At 45.1% G+C, this 19,952-nt stretch overlaps 1 protein-coding gene across 4 annotated transcripts in view; it reads left to right on the forward strand.

The window, feature by feature from the left end:
• Positions 1–19,952, forward strand: part of fam13b (family with sequence similarity 13 member B) — a 36,018-nt gene that overhangs the window by 13,147 nt on the left and 2,919 nt on the right. For 2 of the 4 annotated variants that reach the window (XM_053878285.1, XM_053878288.1), the window contains 14 exons: positions 623–800; positions 947–1,091; positions 6,440–6,570; positions 13,622–13,666; positions 14,945–15,040; positions 16,039–16,141; positions 16,313–16,386; positions 16,456–16,507; positions 16,877–17,000; positions 17,251–17,322; positions 17,619–17,892; positions 18,050–18,188; positions 18,261–18,342; positions 18,890–19,063. In XM_053878285.1, coding sequence (XP_053734260.1) covers positions 623–800; positions 947–1,091; positions 6,440–6,570; positions 13,622–13,666; positions 14,945–15,040; positions 16,039–16,141; positions 16,313–16,386; positions 16,456–16,507; positions 16,877–17,000; positions 17,251–17,322; positions 17,619–17,892; positions 18,050–18,188; positions 18,261–18,342; positions 18,890–19,063 — 1,689 coding nt within the window. The remainder of the gene's footprint in view (positions 1–622; positions 801–946; positions 1,092–6,439; positions 6,571–13,621; positions 13,667–14,944; positions 15,041–16,038; positions 16,142–16,312; positions 16,387–16,455; positions 16,508–16,876; positions 17,001–17,250; positions 17,323–17,618; positions 17,893–18,049; positions 18,189–18,260; positions 18,343–18,889; positions 19,064–19,952) is intronic. The other 2 variants (XM_053878286.1, XM_053878287.1) reach the window with 2 other exon arrangements.

Genomic DNA, 19,952 nt, shown 5'->3' on the forward strand with positions numbered 1-19,952 from the left:
TTCTTTTCAGCAAAATTGAAACTACAATATTTGAAAGCTATGCTGGTGGAAACACCACAATTTTGCAATCTTAACAATTTTCACAGTCCTCTTCTGTTTTGTTAAGGTAGATAATCAGCTTCCTCTCTGTCTTGCTGCTTTTTTAGATTAAATGTATGCCATGAAAGGTTAGGTTGACCTGTTTAGAGGATTCACCTTATTTTACCTCATAATATCCATAATGCTGTAATGATAATTATTTACTTGTATATATTTTTTATATTTATTAAAAACATCTTTTATGTAGTTTTTTTCCTCAACAAAGAAACTAAGATGTTTTTTGCACACCTGCCAAAACAGTAAACCGCCTTTGCCCAACTGCATATTTATTGCACCATAACAATAATTCTCTTGTAAATCTGGCAAGCGATAAGATCTACTGCTTACAAGAAGAAACGTTTACAGTGAGCTATTTATACTTAAGGAAGTCCACATAAACTTCCTTCTTCCTCTAATGTGTATTCAGGACTCAGACTAAATCGTTATGTTGTAACATGACGGTTGTAATTTAGGCAATAAAAGTGACTTGTTATGCTTTGGGGGTAATTACCGTAGAACTCACCTTCATCTTTGACATTCCCAGACTTCAACAATGAAGAGGACTTCTGCAGAAACTTGAAATACCTGCTGCAGCAGCTTCCCCCGCTCAACTACGGTCTTCTGCGGTTCCTCTGCCGCTTCCTGTCCAGCGTAGCTTCGCTTCAGCAAGAGAGTTGGAACATTGGGGCGCTGGCCGCCGTCTTTGGACCTGACATCTTCCAGTAAGACCGGTGTTCATGAATAATCTCAGTCATTGTTCCAGTGTGATCAGATAAACAGATGGAGAACCATGTTTTCCCCTAAGTTGACAGTTGCTTGCTCACTCTGACCTTCCTTGTAACACACTTGTCCTTTCTTGCTACCGCAGTCTGTCAACTGAAGGAGAAGACCTTTGGGACCAGGAGTCTGTCAGCCGAGTTCTGGCTGAGCTGTTGGACAACCAGGATGGCCTGTTTGACTCGGAGGACGATGACGTTTCCACCACCAACGACTACAGCTCCATCAATGAACAGGTATTGACCGCTTCACTCTTCTGCATCCAAAGTTCCTCCTACTAGGGCCATAATAAGATCCATTTCCTGTCTGAGAACGAGACCTGCCTTTGTTATTTGGAGGTAGGAAGTCTGCTGATTGGCTCCTTTGTCCAGATGCTTAATGCTTCCACCACCCGCTCAGATTTGTACGCGTTAAGTCAAAACTTTTCCCCTGTTGCCAAGCAACGTAAAATGAACCATGGTGCCAACTCCGCGGACAATAACATTGCAAACGTTTTACCTCACAGGGGAGAGATTGCATTGTGTTTTTAAATGGCACACCAAGACAGCAATTAGCCCACACGTCGTGATCGCTATCTTGCTTTTTCCTTTTAACATTTAACGGCTGATGGCAACGATAAAGAATTGGCTGTTGTTTAAATGTCACAAACTGCGATATAAGATGTGTTTTAGTCACTCTTGGCTCATTTCTTGGCTCATATTGGTTATTGTTAACCAATATAGGACTGAAGTTATAGAGTACAGAAGTTTGGCACCCTGCTGTACAGTGTAGATGCTACGTTCAGTCCTTTAATTTCTTTCTCATATGTGACATTGGTTTCAGGGTTTGCAAAATGGGTACAGTGCTACTTAACTACCCTAATCTTATCAGCGGGGAAACACCGATTCTTCCCTTACTGGCGTCAAATATAATATAAATCTCGACATTTGTCACATTTGAAAGTCATTCGTCATCTTTTACTAGTTTATTTTCCCGGTTTTGTACAGCACTTCTAGACAGACGTGGGAGTATGAAGTCGAGGAAACGGAACAAACAGAAGAGTGCAAAAGAGTGATATATAGAGAGACTGTGGGCTGCACAATCAAAACATCTGCGCTCAGATCTATGTCACTTATGTAAGAGTCGGAACTAGTAGTGTGCAGGGACAGAGTACCACACGCAATGTGAGTTCTACACAGAAAGTAATGGAGGGATTGAAGTCAAGAGAGCGGAGGCTTATAAAAAGACACTGCTGCTTATGTAATGATGGAGCCCACACCTCTGTGGCTCGAGCAAGTCTCAGTCATGGAGGATTATCCCACTCACACATATGCACAAAGTGCATATGCCGCTTACAGCCGGTTAAGCCATGTTACTAAAACCAGCACGAGGTCTGTGATGAGGACAATGCCAACAAGGTGACATACTCAAAGAGGATGCAAATTGTGGACTCATGAATGATGCAAATCGATGTTCGAAGTTAGGCCAATATATTTTCAAATCACCTATAGAGCAGAGTGAATGAAGGAGATTCCCTCCATCACTTGCCGGACGTTGTGTGCAATATCAACTAAGATGACTGGAATCAGTTCCACTGAAGAGAGTAACTCTCTGAGGAAATTCCTGTTAGCATGAGATCAGGTTCTTCTTTAAATGTTGGGGATCCATTTCTGAATATTGACGGCAAGTTCTGGGACACAGACGCAAAACCAAATCAAATTATCTTGAAACAATGTCATGGGAGAACGTCCCAACAATGATGTCTTGAAAAGGAGGAAGTGAAACTCGTGAGACTGAAGCTAGTGCATAGGCATCTGTGTGTTTGATGTGCTCACCACGATGACTCCACAGAGCTCAAGTTTGCTGATCACAGACAAGGGATCGAGGCCTTTATTCTGCGATGTCAAGCTGCCGATATCAACACTTGTTTTTACTGTGTAATCAAGCCACCAGGACGCAGCAGCGTGTTACATCCTTGTTCTTGTTCATCCGCATCTCAACACGGTGCTGGTCTTATTCTGCTGTTCAGACAATACAGCAGCTGCTGGATTTATTGGTCAGGATGCGATGTGTGAAAATTCAGACCTGTAGCACGACAAAAAGAGCCTTTCAACCTTCATTGTTCCTCTTTATTCAGTTTACCATTTAAAATCAGCTGTATTAAAGTGAACTAGATAAAATTTGGAGGAAAACTGTTCGACAACATTGTAAATAATGCAATTAATGTTGATATACAATGCAACTGTCACTTTTTTGTCTGTGCTAGCTTGCAGTTGAAACTGGTGCTGCACCACGCTTGGCCAAAGGTGTAGTGCAAGCGTGAGAAGTAGGTGAAACGTGGTGAGAGAATTGATGCTAAAGTCACTGAAGGTGTAATTGTTTCACTGTTCATTACTCTATTACAGTCTAATGAGGTTTCGGTAATGGCTTTCAGTGTCATTATAGAGAATGAACAGTAGCTCCTCAGCAGGAGGAGTGGCCCACTTTATGATGTCTGTGTGCAAATAACAAAACCAGACCACTTCCTGGAGTCCGTCTCCCACTCAGCTTTCTCATATGAGAAGCGTTGATATTTCTTTCTTGACTGTGGTTTCTCAGCTCTTATTTTGAAGTTACATTCTCCTCATCTTTCGTCGGCTCTCCGCTCTTGTGTTGATCTTGTAGCTTCGATTCTTTTGTCGTTTTTATTTGTTTCACTGCCTCTCTTTTTCACCTTTTCCACTTTGTTTTTATGTTTTGTTAACTGTCAGTTCCTGTGTCACCACTGTTCAGGTTACATTAAGATTTGTTTTTTTGTTTTTCTTGTGACTTTATAATGTCTGACCCTATATATATTGAAGATGGGTGCTTCCTTTTTTGCCTGGGATACTCGCCTGTTTTCTCTCCAAAAGCATTTCTTAATAAGCTCACATTTGTATATCCACAAATCTAAACTCACTGTATTTCGACACGTCGCATTGCCACAGGCAATATATTGGTTTATTTACTTTTATTTTTGTGTTTTTAAGTGCCGACTTCCTGAAGAGGTCCAAGAACTGCAGATTTGTCAAGTCATGAGTCAGTAACCTCCGATTACTTGATGCCGTCAGACGGATGTCATCGCAGTTTAGGGCCTGTTGTCTCGTTTTAAAATGCTAACGTTGGTTTCTCTCACTGAGGACTGAGTTTAACCGTCAGAATATACTGTCGCGTGTTGTATGAATCATGTTAGGATCAGCAGGGAAATCATAAAGAGAGCTCTTTTCTGGAATAGTTTACCAGGGTTAATGAGGCTTTATACCAGTAAACTTTCAGCCTCCTGTCCGAACACACCACTCCGACTTAAATCCAGCTTCATTTTGGTACCAGCTCTCAACCTGGGCAGCCGCTTCTGACTCATTTATTGTCCAAGTTCTGATGCCTGTGATGTTATGACTTAAGTATGTGCTGCAGTTAAATACCACTGTTGTATTTGTGCAACACACAAGTACAACAAAGCTCTTTCCCAGGCAGCTTAACAACCTTCAAAGAGGAAATACTCTGCTGGCACTGGGTAATAATTGGTGCCTTGTGTCGACTGTGCTGATGACTTTTTAGTCGGTGCGACAGGAAACAAAGAGCTGCTGTGCAAGACCATGAAATGTTTCGCAAACTCGCTTCTGACTTTCTCCTGATCTGGCCGGCGTTGGCTGAAAAGTTTAACCGATGATGTCAGTGGAGCTGGATGTTAAATCCCCTTTCTTGATGCGGCTGAATTCAGGCCAAGGTTAAGACCTTTTGTTCCAGCGCATTTGTCTGCCTGGGTCTTCACCCACTGAAATACACCCGCACTCCCCAGTCCTTCAGAAGGGACGTTGAACCCATGTCCAGCAAGGGCACAGCAGCGCTTGTGGTATGCTGACGGAAACACTTAGTAACTCCGCTAATGCGATTAAAATCTGCCACAGACTTCAAGGCAGGATAATATTTGAACCCGCGGCACTTCCTTCTCAGCTCATTAATAAGCAGCGTTTATCCGCTGGTATTCTTGCGTCACCACTGTAGCTTTCTTGTAACTCAGCACAACCTTCTGACGCTTTGGATGAACATCGATCTAATGCAGCGCTGCTCTCCACTCATAACCCATCATATCAACAGCTTCATTTAATGAATAGACGCTAGAAAACGTTTACACAACCAAGCGTTTGGTGTTTTTTTACACATCAGTGACCAGTTAACTGTTACAGTTTGTGCGCTAGATGGGTGAAACTTATCTCAGTTCACTTTTTATGTGTCTTTAGTCTGTATTGTTATTATTGAAACATACCTGTTTTTGCTTCTCAGGTCTCAAGAAGTTTTTGGTGCTTTAGCATCAATTCAAATGTTTTGCTTCTCGCTTCTAACTCGATATTATAAGTCGTTTTTATTTCCAATTTGTCTGGTCCACTTAAATTTGCTTTCTTGCTGCTCAACCCAACTTATTTGCGATTGTCAGATCCACTGGTTTTACAGCTGGTTTGTCCAGATCCCTCTGCATATTCCTTGCAACATTTCCCATTATTTCCAAGCATGCTTTAATAGATGACTTAGGCTCTTGATTTTAGTGCAAGACCGATGTCCAAGATGAAATCATTTTTATTTAAAAGGAAGTAGGTTGCTAGAGTGATAACAGTATACACGATAGTCCCATGTGATCTCCACAGAGAACCTGTATGCAGGCAGTAGTGCATCTTCTGACTCATCCCTTCAAGTCTCCATGTGACCATGCAAAAAATGTTTCCGTAGCCAATCAGAGCCACCGACACAAAGGTGTTGCCATAGTGACACTCCAGTCAGAGCAGCAGAAGCAAGCCGAGCAGAACCATCAGGTAGCAAAGGGAGACAACGAATGACAGACTGAGATGTGTATCACTTTGTCACGTACCGTTGAACCACAATCGAGGTCTCTCCGCCAAACTGGCTCAACCACATGTTTCTTTCAGGTGTTGAGTACATGCTGTTTCCGTGTGTGATGACTGACCTGAATTATGAGACGGTAACCACGGAGAAAAAAAAATCATTCATACACAGCAGGAAAAATATCTATAAATCACCTTAAGTGCGTACTACAGTAGTTGCTTTCATCTGCCCTTTCAGGAACATTTTGCAAGGCTAGCGTTCCTCTATATTTAGATGTGTTATGAAAATCGTGTTGCTGTCCGGCATATGAACACGCATGGATGGAACCTTATCTTCTGCCATATCTTTTGACGACTCCAAACTTCCTCATTGTTAAGGTCACCGAAACAAGAGTCTTTCGGGAAGGGTGGCAAAACATTAGCGTCACCTTTTTTGGAATGAGAAAACAATTGCCTTTGTTGAAATATTGCATCTGTTGATTTCTCTTTATACTTGACATTGTATTTATATTAAATTCTCTCATGACATTTGTATATATTTATAAATTCATTTTCCAGTGCATGATTTAGCTATATTACGAAATTTTGTACTTTATACTAATAAATTAAGTTGTGTATTGTATGGTTTGTTTCCTTGTTGAGCGAAAAAACACTGAAATTCAGACTGGAACGAAACATGAACTGTCCCCTCCTGTGTTTTTAAGCCCAAACAGCAGCTGACTTTGGTGCCCTTTGAATTGTTTGCGCAGATCACGGAGCTGCTGGATGACGACAAGTGTGAAGCCGAGTGTGAAGATCTGCCACAGGATGAGGGGGACGAGTGCGCAACCTCCTCCGACTCACCACAACAGACACCATCAGAAGAAACCCCTGCCTCTAGGTGAGAGCTGAGAAAGTTCTTTGTCAACACAGTATGTGCGGGCTAAAATTAGCCTCAGCGAAGTCAGTCACATGCTCAGCTAGTTGCGCTTCGCAATACTCTACTATTGACTTTATTCTGTTTGCTCAGCGACTCAAAACAGAAGTCGACACCGCAGCACCACTACTTGTCAGAAACATCATACAGAGATTTGCACCCGAGTTCAATCCCCCCTGCTGGAACATGGAGTTCTTCTCTGTGTCTTCTGATCCGGTGATCTCCTTAAGTTGATTACTGGGTGGCACACAAGCAGCTGCAGGAAGTCACCTAGAGAGCGTGTGGAACATGTTTGTAGAAGAGCTTCCTGCCATTGTCTCTTCTTCAGCTAGTTATATTTAGGTCCACCTTCGATTATCTAATGGAACACGCAGATCAGAAAAGTGTAGTGAAGAAAACAATAGTTTTATTGCTGTTGTGACAGCTCTTAGGAGAGTTAAGACTGTGCTAGACTTTAAGTCCTATTGGAAACTGCTTGCAGTTTAAGTTGTTTGTGTGGCAATACGGGGAGATTTATGTGTGTAGTCAGTGCAGCAGGTCTTTGGGACTGAGACCTACTTCATCCTCAAGTTTCATGTGGTCGCTTTAGTTGGTATTAAGTCCACGATAGCTGCTGCTGGCCCGCTGCCACCATTCACACCGCAGTGTCTGAGCTCAGTGTCTAGTCTGAGGGATTACCGCTGCATTTGTTGGCCCTGGATTCCACTGCCTGTTTCCCAAAACCATTTAATGAAGGCTGTAAGATTTACAATACATGAATCTCGCTTGCATCTCTATATTTAGCAAGGCTCCCTGATGCATGGTTTGAAGGTTCCGAACCTGATCACAGGCTTTAACAATCGGTTGAAGGGTCAGAGTTTTAAAGGGAAAAATGGAATTGACCTGATGAAAGGTTGTTTTTAGAACCAACCAAAGATAATATCTTATTTATTCTTATTTTTTTTTATCAGTTTTGCTGTACTAAATTGTGAATACTGCGGTGGTCCAGTAATAGTCCTTGTCTGCTTCACATGCTCACACGTCGTACTTGCTGACGGCTTCCACTCTATATATAATTCCTGCTTTCTGTCTCCTGTTCCTCTCACCGCCTCTCTCTCTTTTTATAACTTGATTTTGCTGTCCGGCTGCTTTCCTCCTCATCAGTCTAATCAAATATCCTGCCGTGGCTTGCAGGATGAAATTTGGCAGTGATATAAGGGAGAGCGAGAAGCGCTGGTTGGAACGGCGTAGGTCAGTGAGGGAGAAATAAAGCGGCTCAGATTTGAGATTTTAGGGTTTTAGATTAGATAACAGAAATAAAATGCATGTGACCAATAATTTGGATGAAATATTAACTTGATGATTGAAAAAAACACAACACTTCCGACTATTTATTGGAGTTAAAGTTGTTGTCTCGTGATTGAAGGAGGAAGGGAAAAGTCAGGTCAGTGAAGTTGATCAGGAAAGTTGTAAAACTCAAGTCATGTGTTGTGACACTTATTAGTTTCACTTTATGTGAAGCGCTATTGTGAACGTGCAGGGAGTTGAGTGTGCTGTTGCCTGTTAGCGTGGCATGACGCCAGAGACAAGTCAGCGACTGAATCTCTGCCATCCAAGCCGTCTCCTGCTCTGCATCCTTCGTGTCTGGGACCCGTGTGTTCTGCCATCTATACATAGATGTGTGTTGGATATATAGGTCAGACCGTGTGTTGGCAGGTTCAGGTTATGTCCTCAGTGTTTGACCCAGTTACCACACGATTCCTTATCATAGGAAAAAAAAAACAGTTTCACAAAACATAAGTTGATATTGAAATCATGTATGAAATGTTTTGGGGACGTCACCTGACTCTGGTGTTGCATAAGTTCCTATATCTGTGCGTACGTTCATTGTCATCCACAACACTTATCGTCCCCTTTAGTTGGAGAACAATGAGTAATGTGATACATGGTCTGAACTGATAGCACGTCTTGGTGCCGTGCTTTATCTCTTCTCACCCACAGTCCTTGTACCACTTACCTCCTGGTGGTTCCAAGAAGCACTCACGGTGAAAACACATCCTAGAGTTGTGTCTGACACAAACCGCCTCAACATCCAGACTCAAAGGGGATTTTTTTGCCGGTCACTAGGGGAAAGGGATTTTTTTGCCGGTCACTGAACAAAAACAAGCCGAAGCCAAACCGATTCCCCTAAATGAGGCGCCGTATTAGTTAAATAACAGTTTGGTTATCTAATATTCCTGCCTCTCGAGAGTGCAACACTACTATCATTTGTCGTTGTCAGTACTTAACCTATCTTAATATTCATTATTAGTGTTTTCCAGGGAAACATTTCGTTTTGCATCTCTCAAAGACGTTTTGTAATGTGACCAGCAACAACACCGAATCATTTGTGATGAACTTCACAAAGATATAATGTGGCTTCTCCCCACTCATTGTGTGGTTTTACTTGAGAAACAAGGAGATGATTCAGCACTTTGGATAAAGTGGCTGATACTGCAAATATTGTGGCATGATAACTGAGCATTCAGGTTGGGGATGTCTGCATTTTATTTAAGAACTGAGTTCAGACACAGGAACATGGGTTCACTAGCCATGGAAATTGTCTAATTTGATTTTTTTTTTTTTTACATGTTTTTATATTTGTTTTAAATGTATTTCTCAAGTGAAAATGCTCCCTGTGATCAAAGCATTGCCTACTTTCCTGTCAGTGGTCTTGTTTGTTTTTCACACAAGCAAAATAGATAAATGGATTTAATTTACTCAGATATGATCCTATCAGTTGTTTGGACATTTCATTTCGCAATCTTTATTTTTGGGTTGTTGTTTATTTTCTGAGCTGTTTCAGGTAGTGTTTGAAGTGTATTAGACCAAACCCTGCAGCTTGTGTTGCTACTTTTCACTTGTTTAGTCAATCAGATGCATCATTCCTGGTGTAAGCGTTTATCTCCAAACTTCTCTTATCTTTAAAGCCGTCACATGACCTCAGTGTGAGGACGTTGAACCAAACAGATGGAAAGTACACAAAAACTTAAAATGGTGTGAAAATTAGCTCAACTAAAAGGTTATTCAAATTATAATACCATAAATATATGAATGATTTGTTTTGTCTTCATGAAAGAACTGTGCACCAGGTCGATATTTTATCCAGTTTTTGGTCGTAATTTATTTAGCGAAACAAGAAATACTCAACAAAATTTGGGGTGTTGAAGAAAGGCAAGGCTGGTTGTGATACAGGTAACTAAATATTGACTATAAAGTAAATGTAGGGAAAGAAAAAGGGAAAATTATTCTATCAAAGTAAGAAGGTATGAAAACTTTTCACCACAGGGATTATTTAATATTTGAACATAAACTTCAAGCAATATTTCTAATAATAACTCTGCTGGGCCGCACAAATGCAGTCAAAGGTGCCGCATGTGGCCCTCGGGCCGCGCTTTCACCTGGTCTGAGTACTTCATTTAAAGCATCCATATTAGTCTTAGCTAAGTTGGATTTAGTTTAATATGCGTGAAAAGAAAGTGATCTCATAAGTACAGAAAAATGACGTGATTTATTGCCACAATATAAAAAGCAAATCCAAACCAACATGAGCTGCAGCGTGACTTCTTCCTTTGAGAGACGTAAGTTACACAACAGAAGAGAAAAGTCCAGTAACTTCTGTGCAGCTGCTGTTATTAATGAGAATTATAATAATTATACCCCCTCCCACTTTTTTTTTTCTAATGACTGGTTTATGAAAGTGTCTGCCTGCGTGTGATTGGCTCCCAGACTCAGCCCCTCCCCTCTCATTGGTCCTCCCCGGGCTGTTGCCTGGTTACATTGGAAACTCCTTGATTTGAGCCGAGTGCTGGATGTTTACTGCAGCACTTTTGGAGGAGTGCAGGCTTGGACTAGGATCCCTCCCCTGCAGAGCCGACCCGGCCAGACCGGCTGATGCTGAGCAGCGCTGAACTGGGAAGATACTGGACCCAGAGAGGGACTAGGGAAGCCAGGGTGTGATCCTGTAGGAGATGTGTCAGGCGGATCACAGCAAGGAGGAAGAAACACGGCTGTGCAGGATTTGGGTAGTAACCTTCTCAGCAGGAAATAATAAAAGCTGATTTAGTTGGGAGAGGAGAGCGCAGTCCGAAGATCACATCCAGAATCTCTAGTCTGAGACCGGACTCCACAACAAACAGGGCTGAACTAAGTTGCATCAATTCACAGCAGGGAAGATGAGAATGGCCTGTGAAATTCTGCTGCAGAGGTAAACATCACCGTTACGCAACTCATCTCTGACTGAATGGAAGCATGAGGGAATGAACGCAGGCATGTCGGCTGTTGTGGTGAAGGATGTGCTGTGGAAGAGCGGAAGACAAATGAATGACATCAGGGTGAAGGATGTGTGAGTCCTTGGTGCGTTGGTTTTAACCTGCACGGCGAGTGCGATTGTGTCACTGCCTCTTTGTCTTGATGAAAAGGGAGAAGGGAAGAGAAAGTCGGGTTCTTTTCACAGTCAGAACAATGAGGAGAAGTGGGTCGTGGTATTATCGCTTGATTTCTGATGTGATGTTATGCAATGTAAGTAGAAACTGAAAGCTGGTGAAGAATGTCTCAGCACTTTTTCTCTGTAGGAAAGTTGGTCTCATTGCCAGTGTTGGTTTTGTAGCGCTGTGTTTCAGTCCAAATTGTACTTTGCTGTAATGATTGTCCCCTGGAAGTCAGTGTCAAACGCAAGGAAACCGTCTCACATGTTTCCTATAGAATGACCAGGACCCCCGATACTGCGATTTTGCTCGCTTTGAATGTGACCCTCCATTGGTCCCGCTGCACCAGTGCGCTGACACCTTCAAAAATAGATTTGTCTCATTCCCCCAGATGGATTTCATGCTTAAGGTGCTGATAAATTAAAGCCTGTTCTTGGTAAAGGGATGCATAAAAGCATGAAAATCAGTGGCACTTAAAGCCTCAGACCTCGACCTTTGGTTCTCACCTGGTCAGACCAACTTGACTGACTCCACTGGTCACTCAGGCTGAGTCAGTGTGTGTGCACTTTTAACACACCTACTTTAGTTGTGCTGCAGGAATACGATCCAAGCCCTCATCTCTCTGTGTTGATGGTTTACATGTGTGTGGATGTAACTTTTCTACTGTTTATAAAACAGCTTTGTGTGTGGGAAATGTTGTGGCAACCGCAGAGAGTCTTGGTCTGAAATAGGTAAGCTTTCCTGCTGCGTGTGGGTGTGCTCGCTGGACAGAGGCAGCCGTTTGTCTTCCAGTCAGGAAGCAACACAGATGCTGACAACAGAAGGAGAGTGATAATCTTTAACTCGTCTCTGTTGTGAAACGTCTACAGAAGTATCTTCAATCAGCTCTTAGGCAGACTGAGCTCAAGAGATGCTCTTGATTTTCGCTCGCACTGTCTGTGAGGAAGCTGCTGATAGCACAAGAAAATCATTCGCTTCAGTTGTGGCCAGACCTGGACGTGCTTCACTGTCACATGCAGCCGCTGTCTGGAGGCAATGTTACAGCTGTTACAGCCGTCATGGAGGTCGTGGCTCAGATTTGTAATTGTTAGATGTAACAGACATGTTTAAGTTTCTGACAGCTCATGGTGCTGCCATTACCTTGTGTTGAAAGTTTAAAAAATGACTCCCAAAATACTTCACTCCATTTCAATTGTGAGGGATGATACCAAACTAGCATGAACAGATTCAGCCAGTTCCATCTTATATGTATAAAGTGGCCTCTGTTCTGGCTTGTTACACTGAGAGTTGACAATATTGCTGCCACCTAGAGGTGTTTATTGCCCCCTCACTGCTCTTTTAACGCAGATAGAGAAGATAATTTGCGGCCTCTGAGACACTAGATGACCCCCAAGCAACTCTCAGTTCATGTTCTCCTGATAAACCCAGTGTATGATCAGATACAGATGGTATCTTGGCTTTGTTTTTTCCCTAACATGACTCCACGTCTCCTGAGGGCGATCTGCTACATTTTCTTGATGATAACAATCGCTGTCCTCCAGGGGTCAGCGCAGCAGGAAGGTCTTCTGTCAGACCTTATCTGAGCTTGAACGTGACAGTCGCTGAGCTCGAAGCAGGAGTGGAGGTTCTTGTTCTCACGTTTGATTTTGGAACTAGATTTGAGAGAGAACTGACCCTAAATGTGAGGAGTCGAGAGTGTTGTAGTGGAGACCACCTGACCTGAGGCCAAGTCAAGACCAGGTCCCGAGCATACAGAGAGCAAGACCAAACAAACTCAAGACAGAATAGACACACATTTATTTCTTACAGCAGAAGAAACAGTAAATCGAGCTGAAATTGGTTGGTTTCAGTCTCATAGATGTGAGGACCAGTTTGTATTTCATTTTCTGAACCAGCTTTAACTTTGTTGTCCCCCATCACTTTGCAATGGGCAGTGACTCCGTCCTAAACACCTCACGAAATGAAAGAAACATTTTTAAAGAACAATCATAAGGAATAAAAAACTATTCAGCCAAAAGAGTAAAATCTTGGGGACGTTTCGATTTCTGTCTGTCGTATCACTTTCAACGCCGAGGCCTGGATTTGAATGGTGGCCATGATTGAACAACCTGAGTTGGTGTTGGTGAAAGCTGAGAAGCGAAACCGGGCCACAACTTTGTTGCGTAAGCTCAGCTGCTGTGTCTTAATTGGAGACGGGATCGACGGCCGTATCTGAGACGCACAAATGTCTGAAGTGTAGTCTGGCGTGTCCTGTGTTACATAAACACCCAAGTCCTTGAATGCTTGTCAGTATTTATGAGAACAACCACTGATGGATGAATCAACAAAGTCAGCGCACGCACACACACACACTGTAGGAACAAACATGACCTCCATCACAAAGTTCTATCTGCTCTGTAGCCTAAATAATAATCCTCCCACCTACTGTGGCGCCACACGTTTGTGTGTGTTCTCCTGCCATCTTCCTGTCGTGACCCTTGCTGCCCAAAGACATCCACCCGAGGTTGGTGGTGTAGATAGAGTTTGTGGTGTTCTAACTGCGCTGTCCTTCTCTCTCCTTGTCTCCGCAGCTCCCACCTCTCCCCCATATCCATGCTGCCGGCCGACCCTGCTGAGTAAGTACACACACACACACACACACACACACACACACACACACACACACACACACACACACACACACACACACACACACACACGCACAGGCACACACAGGGGATTGAGGCAGTATTTCATCAGGAGAGTTAAAAAAATGTTTAAAGTCAAAAGAGTTGAGCTCGTGAAAAGTTGTGAGAATGTTTCTAGCGATGAGAGCAGCACAGAAGCACGGCGCCATGAAAACATGGCGTCAGTGACATCACATGACCTTCACCCGTCTGACGCGGCGAACCGAATCAATCGTCTGCGGTTTTACACGTTGACACAACTCTGTGTCCCGGAGCCTTGACATGAGAAACAACATTCTCAGGCTCAGAGCTGCAGAGCGAACCTCATGTCGAAGTTATGAACCGTCGTGCGCACAAACATGTTGCATAAGAGTTTCATCCCAACCTTGTCCTTTTATTTCAAACCATTGGTCATGTGAAGACCAGTCTGAGTGACTCCCGTCTGGCCTGTTTTACTCTTGACTTCGTTATTCCACCTCGCCTGCACTCTCCTCTTCGCATCCCTTAATCACCGTAACTCTTAATGGTTGCTCCCGATAGAGAGCTGTGTTCCGCTTCTCAGTGAGACTCCTCAGAACCAAACTGAAGTGTGTCTGATGATGAAGCCATGTGCATCAGTTTATTCTAAATTCAGTGAGGATATGAACCAGAAGAGTGAGTAGTCAAGTTCCTGGTGTGGAACGTCACCATCTACGGTTCATTAAAATAGGCTGGTCCACGGAGAACTTGGCTTCATCGCAGCTATTATTAAAGCCTGGTTGAGTCAGCGGTGCACGTCGGCTGTGCAGAGGTGAAAGCGCAGCGTCTGATGTTGCCTTTTATAGGAGCTCATCTGAGGCCTCTCATGAGCTGTGAAAAGTGATTATAGCCTAAAAGTGTGACGGTTCAGACTGTTGTGTCGCACATTTCCATGGAGACGACAGTGAGCTCATGCGCTTTGTTGCATCATATACCTTCAGCCTCAACATTGAGCCGTTCACACGCATCTTAGATTATCTCTAGATTGTGATGATTTACTTAAAAAAAACCCCAACATTTTGGCCAACAAGATTGGTTCCTGTTCCTTACCACTCACTGTTTTCCATTATTTTCTTTCATTTATTATATTTCTGACTGCACTTGAAGATTATTGAGGAGATATTTTAATCCCAGTGGAAGCCATGATGTGATGAAACTGGAGAGAAGGTTTGGAATGAATGTGAGCAGGTGATGAATGTTTTTCTGCAGGATCATCGAACGCACCATCCGCGCAGCAGTGGAGAATCACTTCTACGAGCTGAAGACCTCAATCAACCACGAGCAGAGCAACATCGAAAGCCGAGAGTGAGCATCTGCGTAGCTATGTCACAACTTCATTAGATGCATGCTTCTCTCGGGCCACACGACGCGCCCGTGTCGGGTCACTGGTTAACACGTTGACAGCCGCGACCTCAAAAACATGGCTGTTTATTAGAGCAGCTGTCCCGGGTCACTTGTGTCTGGTGTGAACCCCCTTCTATTTCAGGGTTTGTGACTCCAAAGACACGCATCAAACATCAGACAGGCCTGATGTTTTTCCACTGCTTATAAAGGTCACCTTCATGCTGCAGTGGCAGATTTACTAAAGGAAGTAACATAAAATAATACCATTACAACAGCTTCCCTCACAGCTCTCACCTTAACAAGCAGTCATGTCGTACTGTAGCGGCTGGTTAGCTCACTGTGTGACATAATTCTGAGCGGGAAGTCATGGGTTTGAATCCCAGTGAAGTAACTTGTGCCATTATACTTCCACTCTGTAGTAGTGGGGAAAAGTTTGGATTATGAGACCTCTCTCCCCCCAGCAGTGTCATCATGTGACCAGCTGGATGTGCAGCATTAGTTCTGCCGGTCACTTAGTTATGATGGTGCTTCCTTTGGGATTTTTCTGTAAAAACACACTGAAAACCACCAATAGTCCTGTCCACTTCCATGATATCTGCACTTTGTTTGAATAGGTAAGGGATCATTCATCTGGAGGCATGGCGGCCCTCATTCGAGCAGAAACCCTGAAAAACCATCACATGAATATTTAGTGCTCCCGCCATGACACACACATCTGAAAACTTTTTCCACCACTGTGTTAAAGCATCCGCTAAATAACATTTCATAATGTATTCTGTCGTAAGACTGTATTTGTCAATGGCTGGCTGGTGGAAAGCACCCTCGTACCATAATGCACTGCAACAGTTGAAGCTCTTATTGTAAGGGTTTCACAGGCCAAATGCCCCGTCTCCACTTCCCCTTTGATGTGAAATTCAAAACTACTTTTCAAACTTCTGTTTTGTCCTTCTCCATTCCAGTGTGTCAGAAGAGCAGGGTAACCATGGGGACCTAGCAGACCGCCGGGGAGACCCAGCCCAGTTATCACTGTCTGACCAGCTCACGCAGCAAAAAGACCCAGAAGTGAGTTGTGCAATCTTAATGGCTCCAAAACATTTTCCTTTTCCCCATGATTCTAAGTGAAACGCTGAGAAAACCAGCGATTATGTACACAGGAAGTGAAACAACCTGAGTCACATGTCCAAATGGCGAGTTAGGTTTCTCTTTCATCTGATCAACTCTCGCTCCCTTCAGAGGTCGGCAGACTCCGGCGCTGCCCCAGAGGAGGGTTCTGGGATGGACCTGGACTCCGACACTAACACTGCCGGGTGAGGAGGCAATGGACACCCAGGTGCTGAAGGAATCTCCACGCTGAATTCTCCCTCTTCTTTTCTCAGGCACGACAGTCAAGCCTGCGACATCATGGAGCAATCTGAAACCATGAGCTACGTGAGTTCACATCCATCACTGTCGAGTCACTCACCATGGTTCTAGCTCATCTGTCCGTCAGTGTCACTGAAAACTGTCTGAACTTTGGACAGTTTTTGGAGAGTTAGTTTTTGTGCTGCCATTTTTATTAATCCTGGTTAATATTCAACTTAATCCTGTTTAATTTTGTGTGAACAAACTTGAGCTAATATTTGTTGGTTAAACCTGCCACAAAGAATTCTGGCGTACCTGAACGCACCAGAGGGCAGAGCGTGAGAACTTTCTTTCCAATCTTTCCAGTAAAATTCGAATCAGTTGAACCGTGACGGCAGATTCATGTTGTGGGTCGTGTTTTATTTTTTTCCATGTTTGTCCTCCCAAATCGTCCAGGATTCATGCGGGTGGGACCAAAACGCCAACACCAGCCAAGCCAACAGGAACCTGGAGTCTTCATGTCCCTCCAACAGTAGCCACGCCCCCCGTCTCCAGCTATTCCCCGACCACCAGTGGGAAGGTACGTGTCCCCTCTGCCCAACTACAAGCGAGTTGGTTCTCATCTCCATTCACCCAAACGAGTGCAGCTTCTGTTTAATTCAGAAAGTGATTTGATAAAAGAAATGGAATATGTAACCATGGCGACAGACTTTCATCCAGTGCTTCTCTGCCTGGTTGTGTGGACGGATGCGAAGTTTGTGACGGACCACTCTCATTGCTGGTCTCCTCTGCTGTGTCTGTCGTCCATCCTCTGTCCCTCCATCCCAAAGCCTCCTCTTCCTCTCATCTCAACGTCCCCCCCATAGACTTCTCATCCATGCACCTGCAGAAGGAAGGGACAGGTAAGTTCTTACTCATCCTCCCAGCGCTCGCTCCGCCACCTTCATCGCCCCCTTTGGTTCTGATGTGAAGTGCCTCTGTCCAGCTGACCCGCACTTGCATGTGTGAGACACGGCAGACTTTAACCATCTTCACTCTTTGAGTTCCTGCACTCACTGGCGAGGAGCTTTCCTTATGTCTTCGATTCTCTTTGTCCCAACTTGAGTTTGCAGACTAACAGTGAAACGGCTGACCTTGGGTTTCAGCTTCTGTGGCAGCAGGCGACCTTGTACTGAGCTGTGTCTCGGGTTCTGTCCAGATCCGGTCCCAGCGTTTAAATCCTGGCAGGACGAGAGCGAGAGCGGTGAGGCTCAGCTCTCCCCGCTGGCTGGCCGCATGGTGCCCCTCCCTCTGCTGCCCCTGGAGGAGGACGCAGAGGAGGACGCAGAGGAGGCAGGACAGGCAGTGTCACCTTCGTCGTCCCGCTCCCACCCTCACCTCCTCGCCAGGCGCTTCCTTGACTTCGGAGCGCACGCCGCCCAACGCTTCCTCCAGCAAGATCCAGACGCCACGTCACCCACAAAAACTCAGAGGTATCATCATATCGATCATCGCCCTGCTGCGCTGCTCTGATGCCAGCAGGACCAGGCTGGTTCAGTGCAACAGAGCAGGAATATAAACTTTCAAATGGTAGAAGAGCTTCAGTGAATTATGGGACCTGTCAGGATAAATGTCTCCTGCCCCCTTCAGGCCGCGGCGAGCATCGTTCGGCTCCAAGGAAACCTTCCGAGGGGATTCGATGACCCACCAGCTCACCAAGAAGCTCCAGCACCTGAAGAAGAAGATCAAGCAGTTTGAGGAGCAGTTTGAGAAGGAGAGGAACTACAAGGTGAAGCTGAGACGCTGGCCAACCTCTGTCAGGTTCCTGGCTGGACTGACACCCGTCTCTCTTTTGTTCCAGCCCTCTCATGGAGACAAGGCAGCTAACCCCAAAGTTCTCAAGTGGATGACCGACCTCACCAAGATCCGGAGGCAGATTAAAGGTAGGACCCCTGGAGGTGGTCAGCTGTGCGTGTGTGTGTGTGCTCGCATCGTGACCCATGCTGAGCAGCTCCACCTTACCTCACCTGTGCTGGTCCAACACCCACACGCTTGGAGCGGACATGACGTCCACATCATGACCCCCATCCTCCAGTGTGCTGGTTTCTTGTGACCCCAACATTCATCCCCGGTGGAGGGGGGCTCCGTATAATGAGGCACAGTGGACGGGCTGCACACATTGGTATGTTGTTGGAGACCCAAGTTTAGCTTCCAGATGCCCAGACTCCAGATCCGATCTAAATTTGAGCCTGTCCATCGCCAGCGGTCTCGGAACCAGCCGCTGTGTGAGTGCAGCTCAGCAGCCCCGCCCGTGCCGTCATCAGACGGAGCCCGACTCTGGACCCCCCCCCCTCCCATGCGAGGCGACCGTCACGGCAGCCGAAACACTTTCACTCTGTTCAAAGTTAAAAAGTCCAGAACCAGAATAACGTGAGAAACCGCTCTCCTCCTCTGCTCTCCCTCGATGTGATTGGCTGACGGGCCGCGCAGGACGCCAGCACCACCTTTTCCCCAGAAGCTCGCTGAGGCACCAGGCTTTGCTCCACTCACACAGACGCCACCACTCCCCCTCCCCCTCCGCCCCCTCCTCTGTCTGCCCGCCCTCTCATTACGCAGTCACCCCCCCAGCCCACCCCCACTCAGGCCCGACCTCTAGACTCCTCAGTAAGTACCAAACACTCAGTAAGTAGCCAGAACCACGTCTTCGTCAGGTGCCGTCGTGAGCAGTGTTGTGGTGTTGTCTTGTTCCGACGGCATGTTTCTGTCCCGGCCAGACGGCGGCGTCTCACCGCCGCGTCCTGCGTCCACTTCATTTGTAGCTCAACCTGCTGTCGCGCGACACCGTCAACTCAACTTTCACCTGTTGGCATCTGGTCTGGAGCGAGGTGTAAATGACTCGAGAGACGCGCCGTGGTGATGCCGCAACACCCGCCATTCAAAGTGCTGACGGACCAGTCGGACAGACTTTGGTTCTGTCTAGTTTTTTAAAATATAATGCTTATAAAAGATCTGGAAACTGTCAATAATGTGACTGATTGAAATATTATTATTAGTAGTAGTAGTAGTAGTTTCACCAGAATTAGTCTTGGATCAGATGAATTGGCCGCAGCTGGGCGAACAGCTGGAGGGCTTCACATGTACTCATAGAACTGGAGTCACATACTTCTTCTCTGCACATGCTCCGCCCTCTTCACTGTCGATCACTGAGCCAGTAAATCATAGCAACACTTGCTGCGAACAGAAACTAATTCAGTGCAAATAAATATCAACTGTAATTGTGTTGTGAGTCCCAAAACACTTGTGAACAAAGTGTTCCTGACCTCGCCATGTCACCGTCGGCAGGTGTTTGTGTTTAATAGTCCGACTCTTGATCGGCGAGGCCGATTCAGGGACTCGCTCACCACAGACTGTAGTGACGGGGATTATCTCGACTTTTGCTTTCAGTTCTGGGCCCTGCACCATTCCTGCTTCCGCTTATTCATGTTTGTAATGTTAGCGTCACAAAGACACTGTTACACACTCGCTTCAGTGACACGTCACCGTGAACGGATTC

This window comes from Synchiropus splendidus, chromosome 11 (assembly GCF_027744825.2).
Source record: "Synchiropus splendidus isolate RoL2022-P1 chromosome 11, RoL_Sspl_1.0, whole genome shotgun sequence".
Lineage (NCBI taxonomy): Eukaryota > Metazoa > Chordata > Actinopteri > Syngnathiformes > Callionymidae > Synchiropus > Synchiropus splendidus.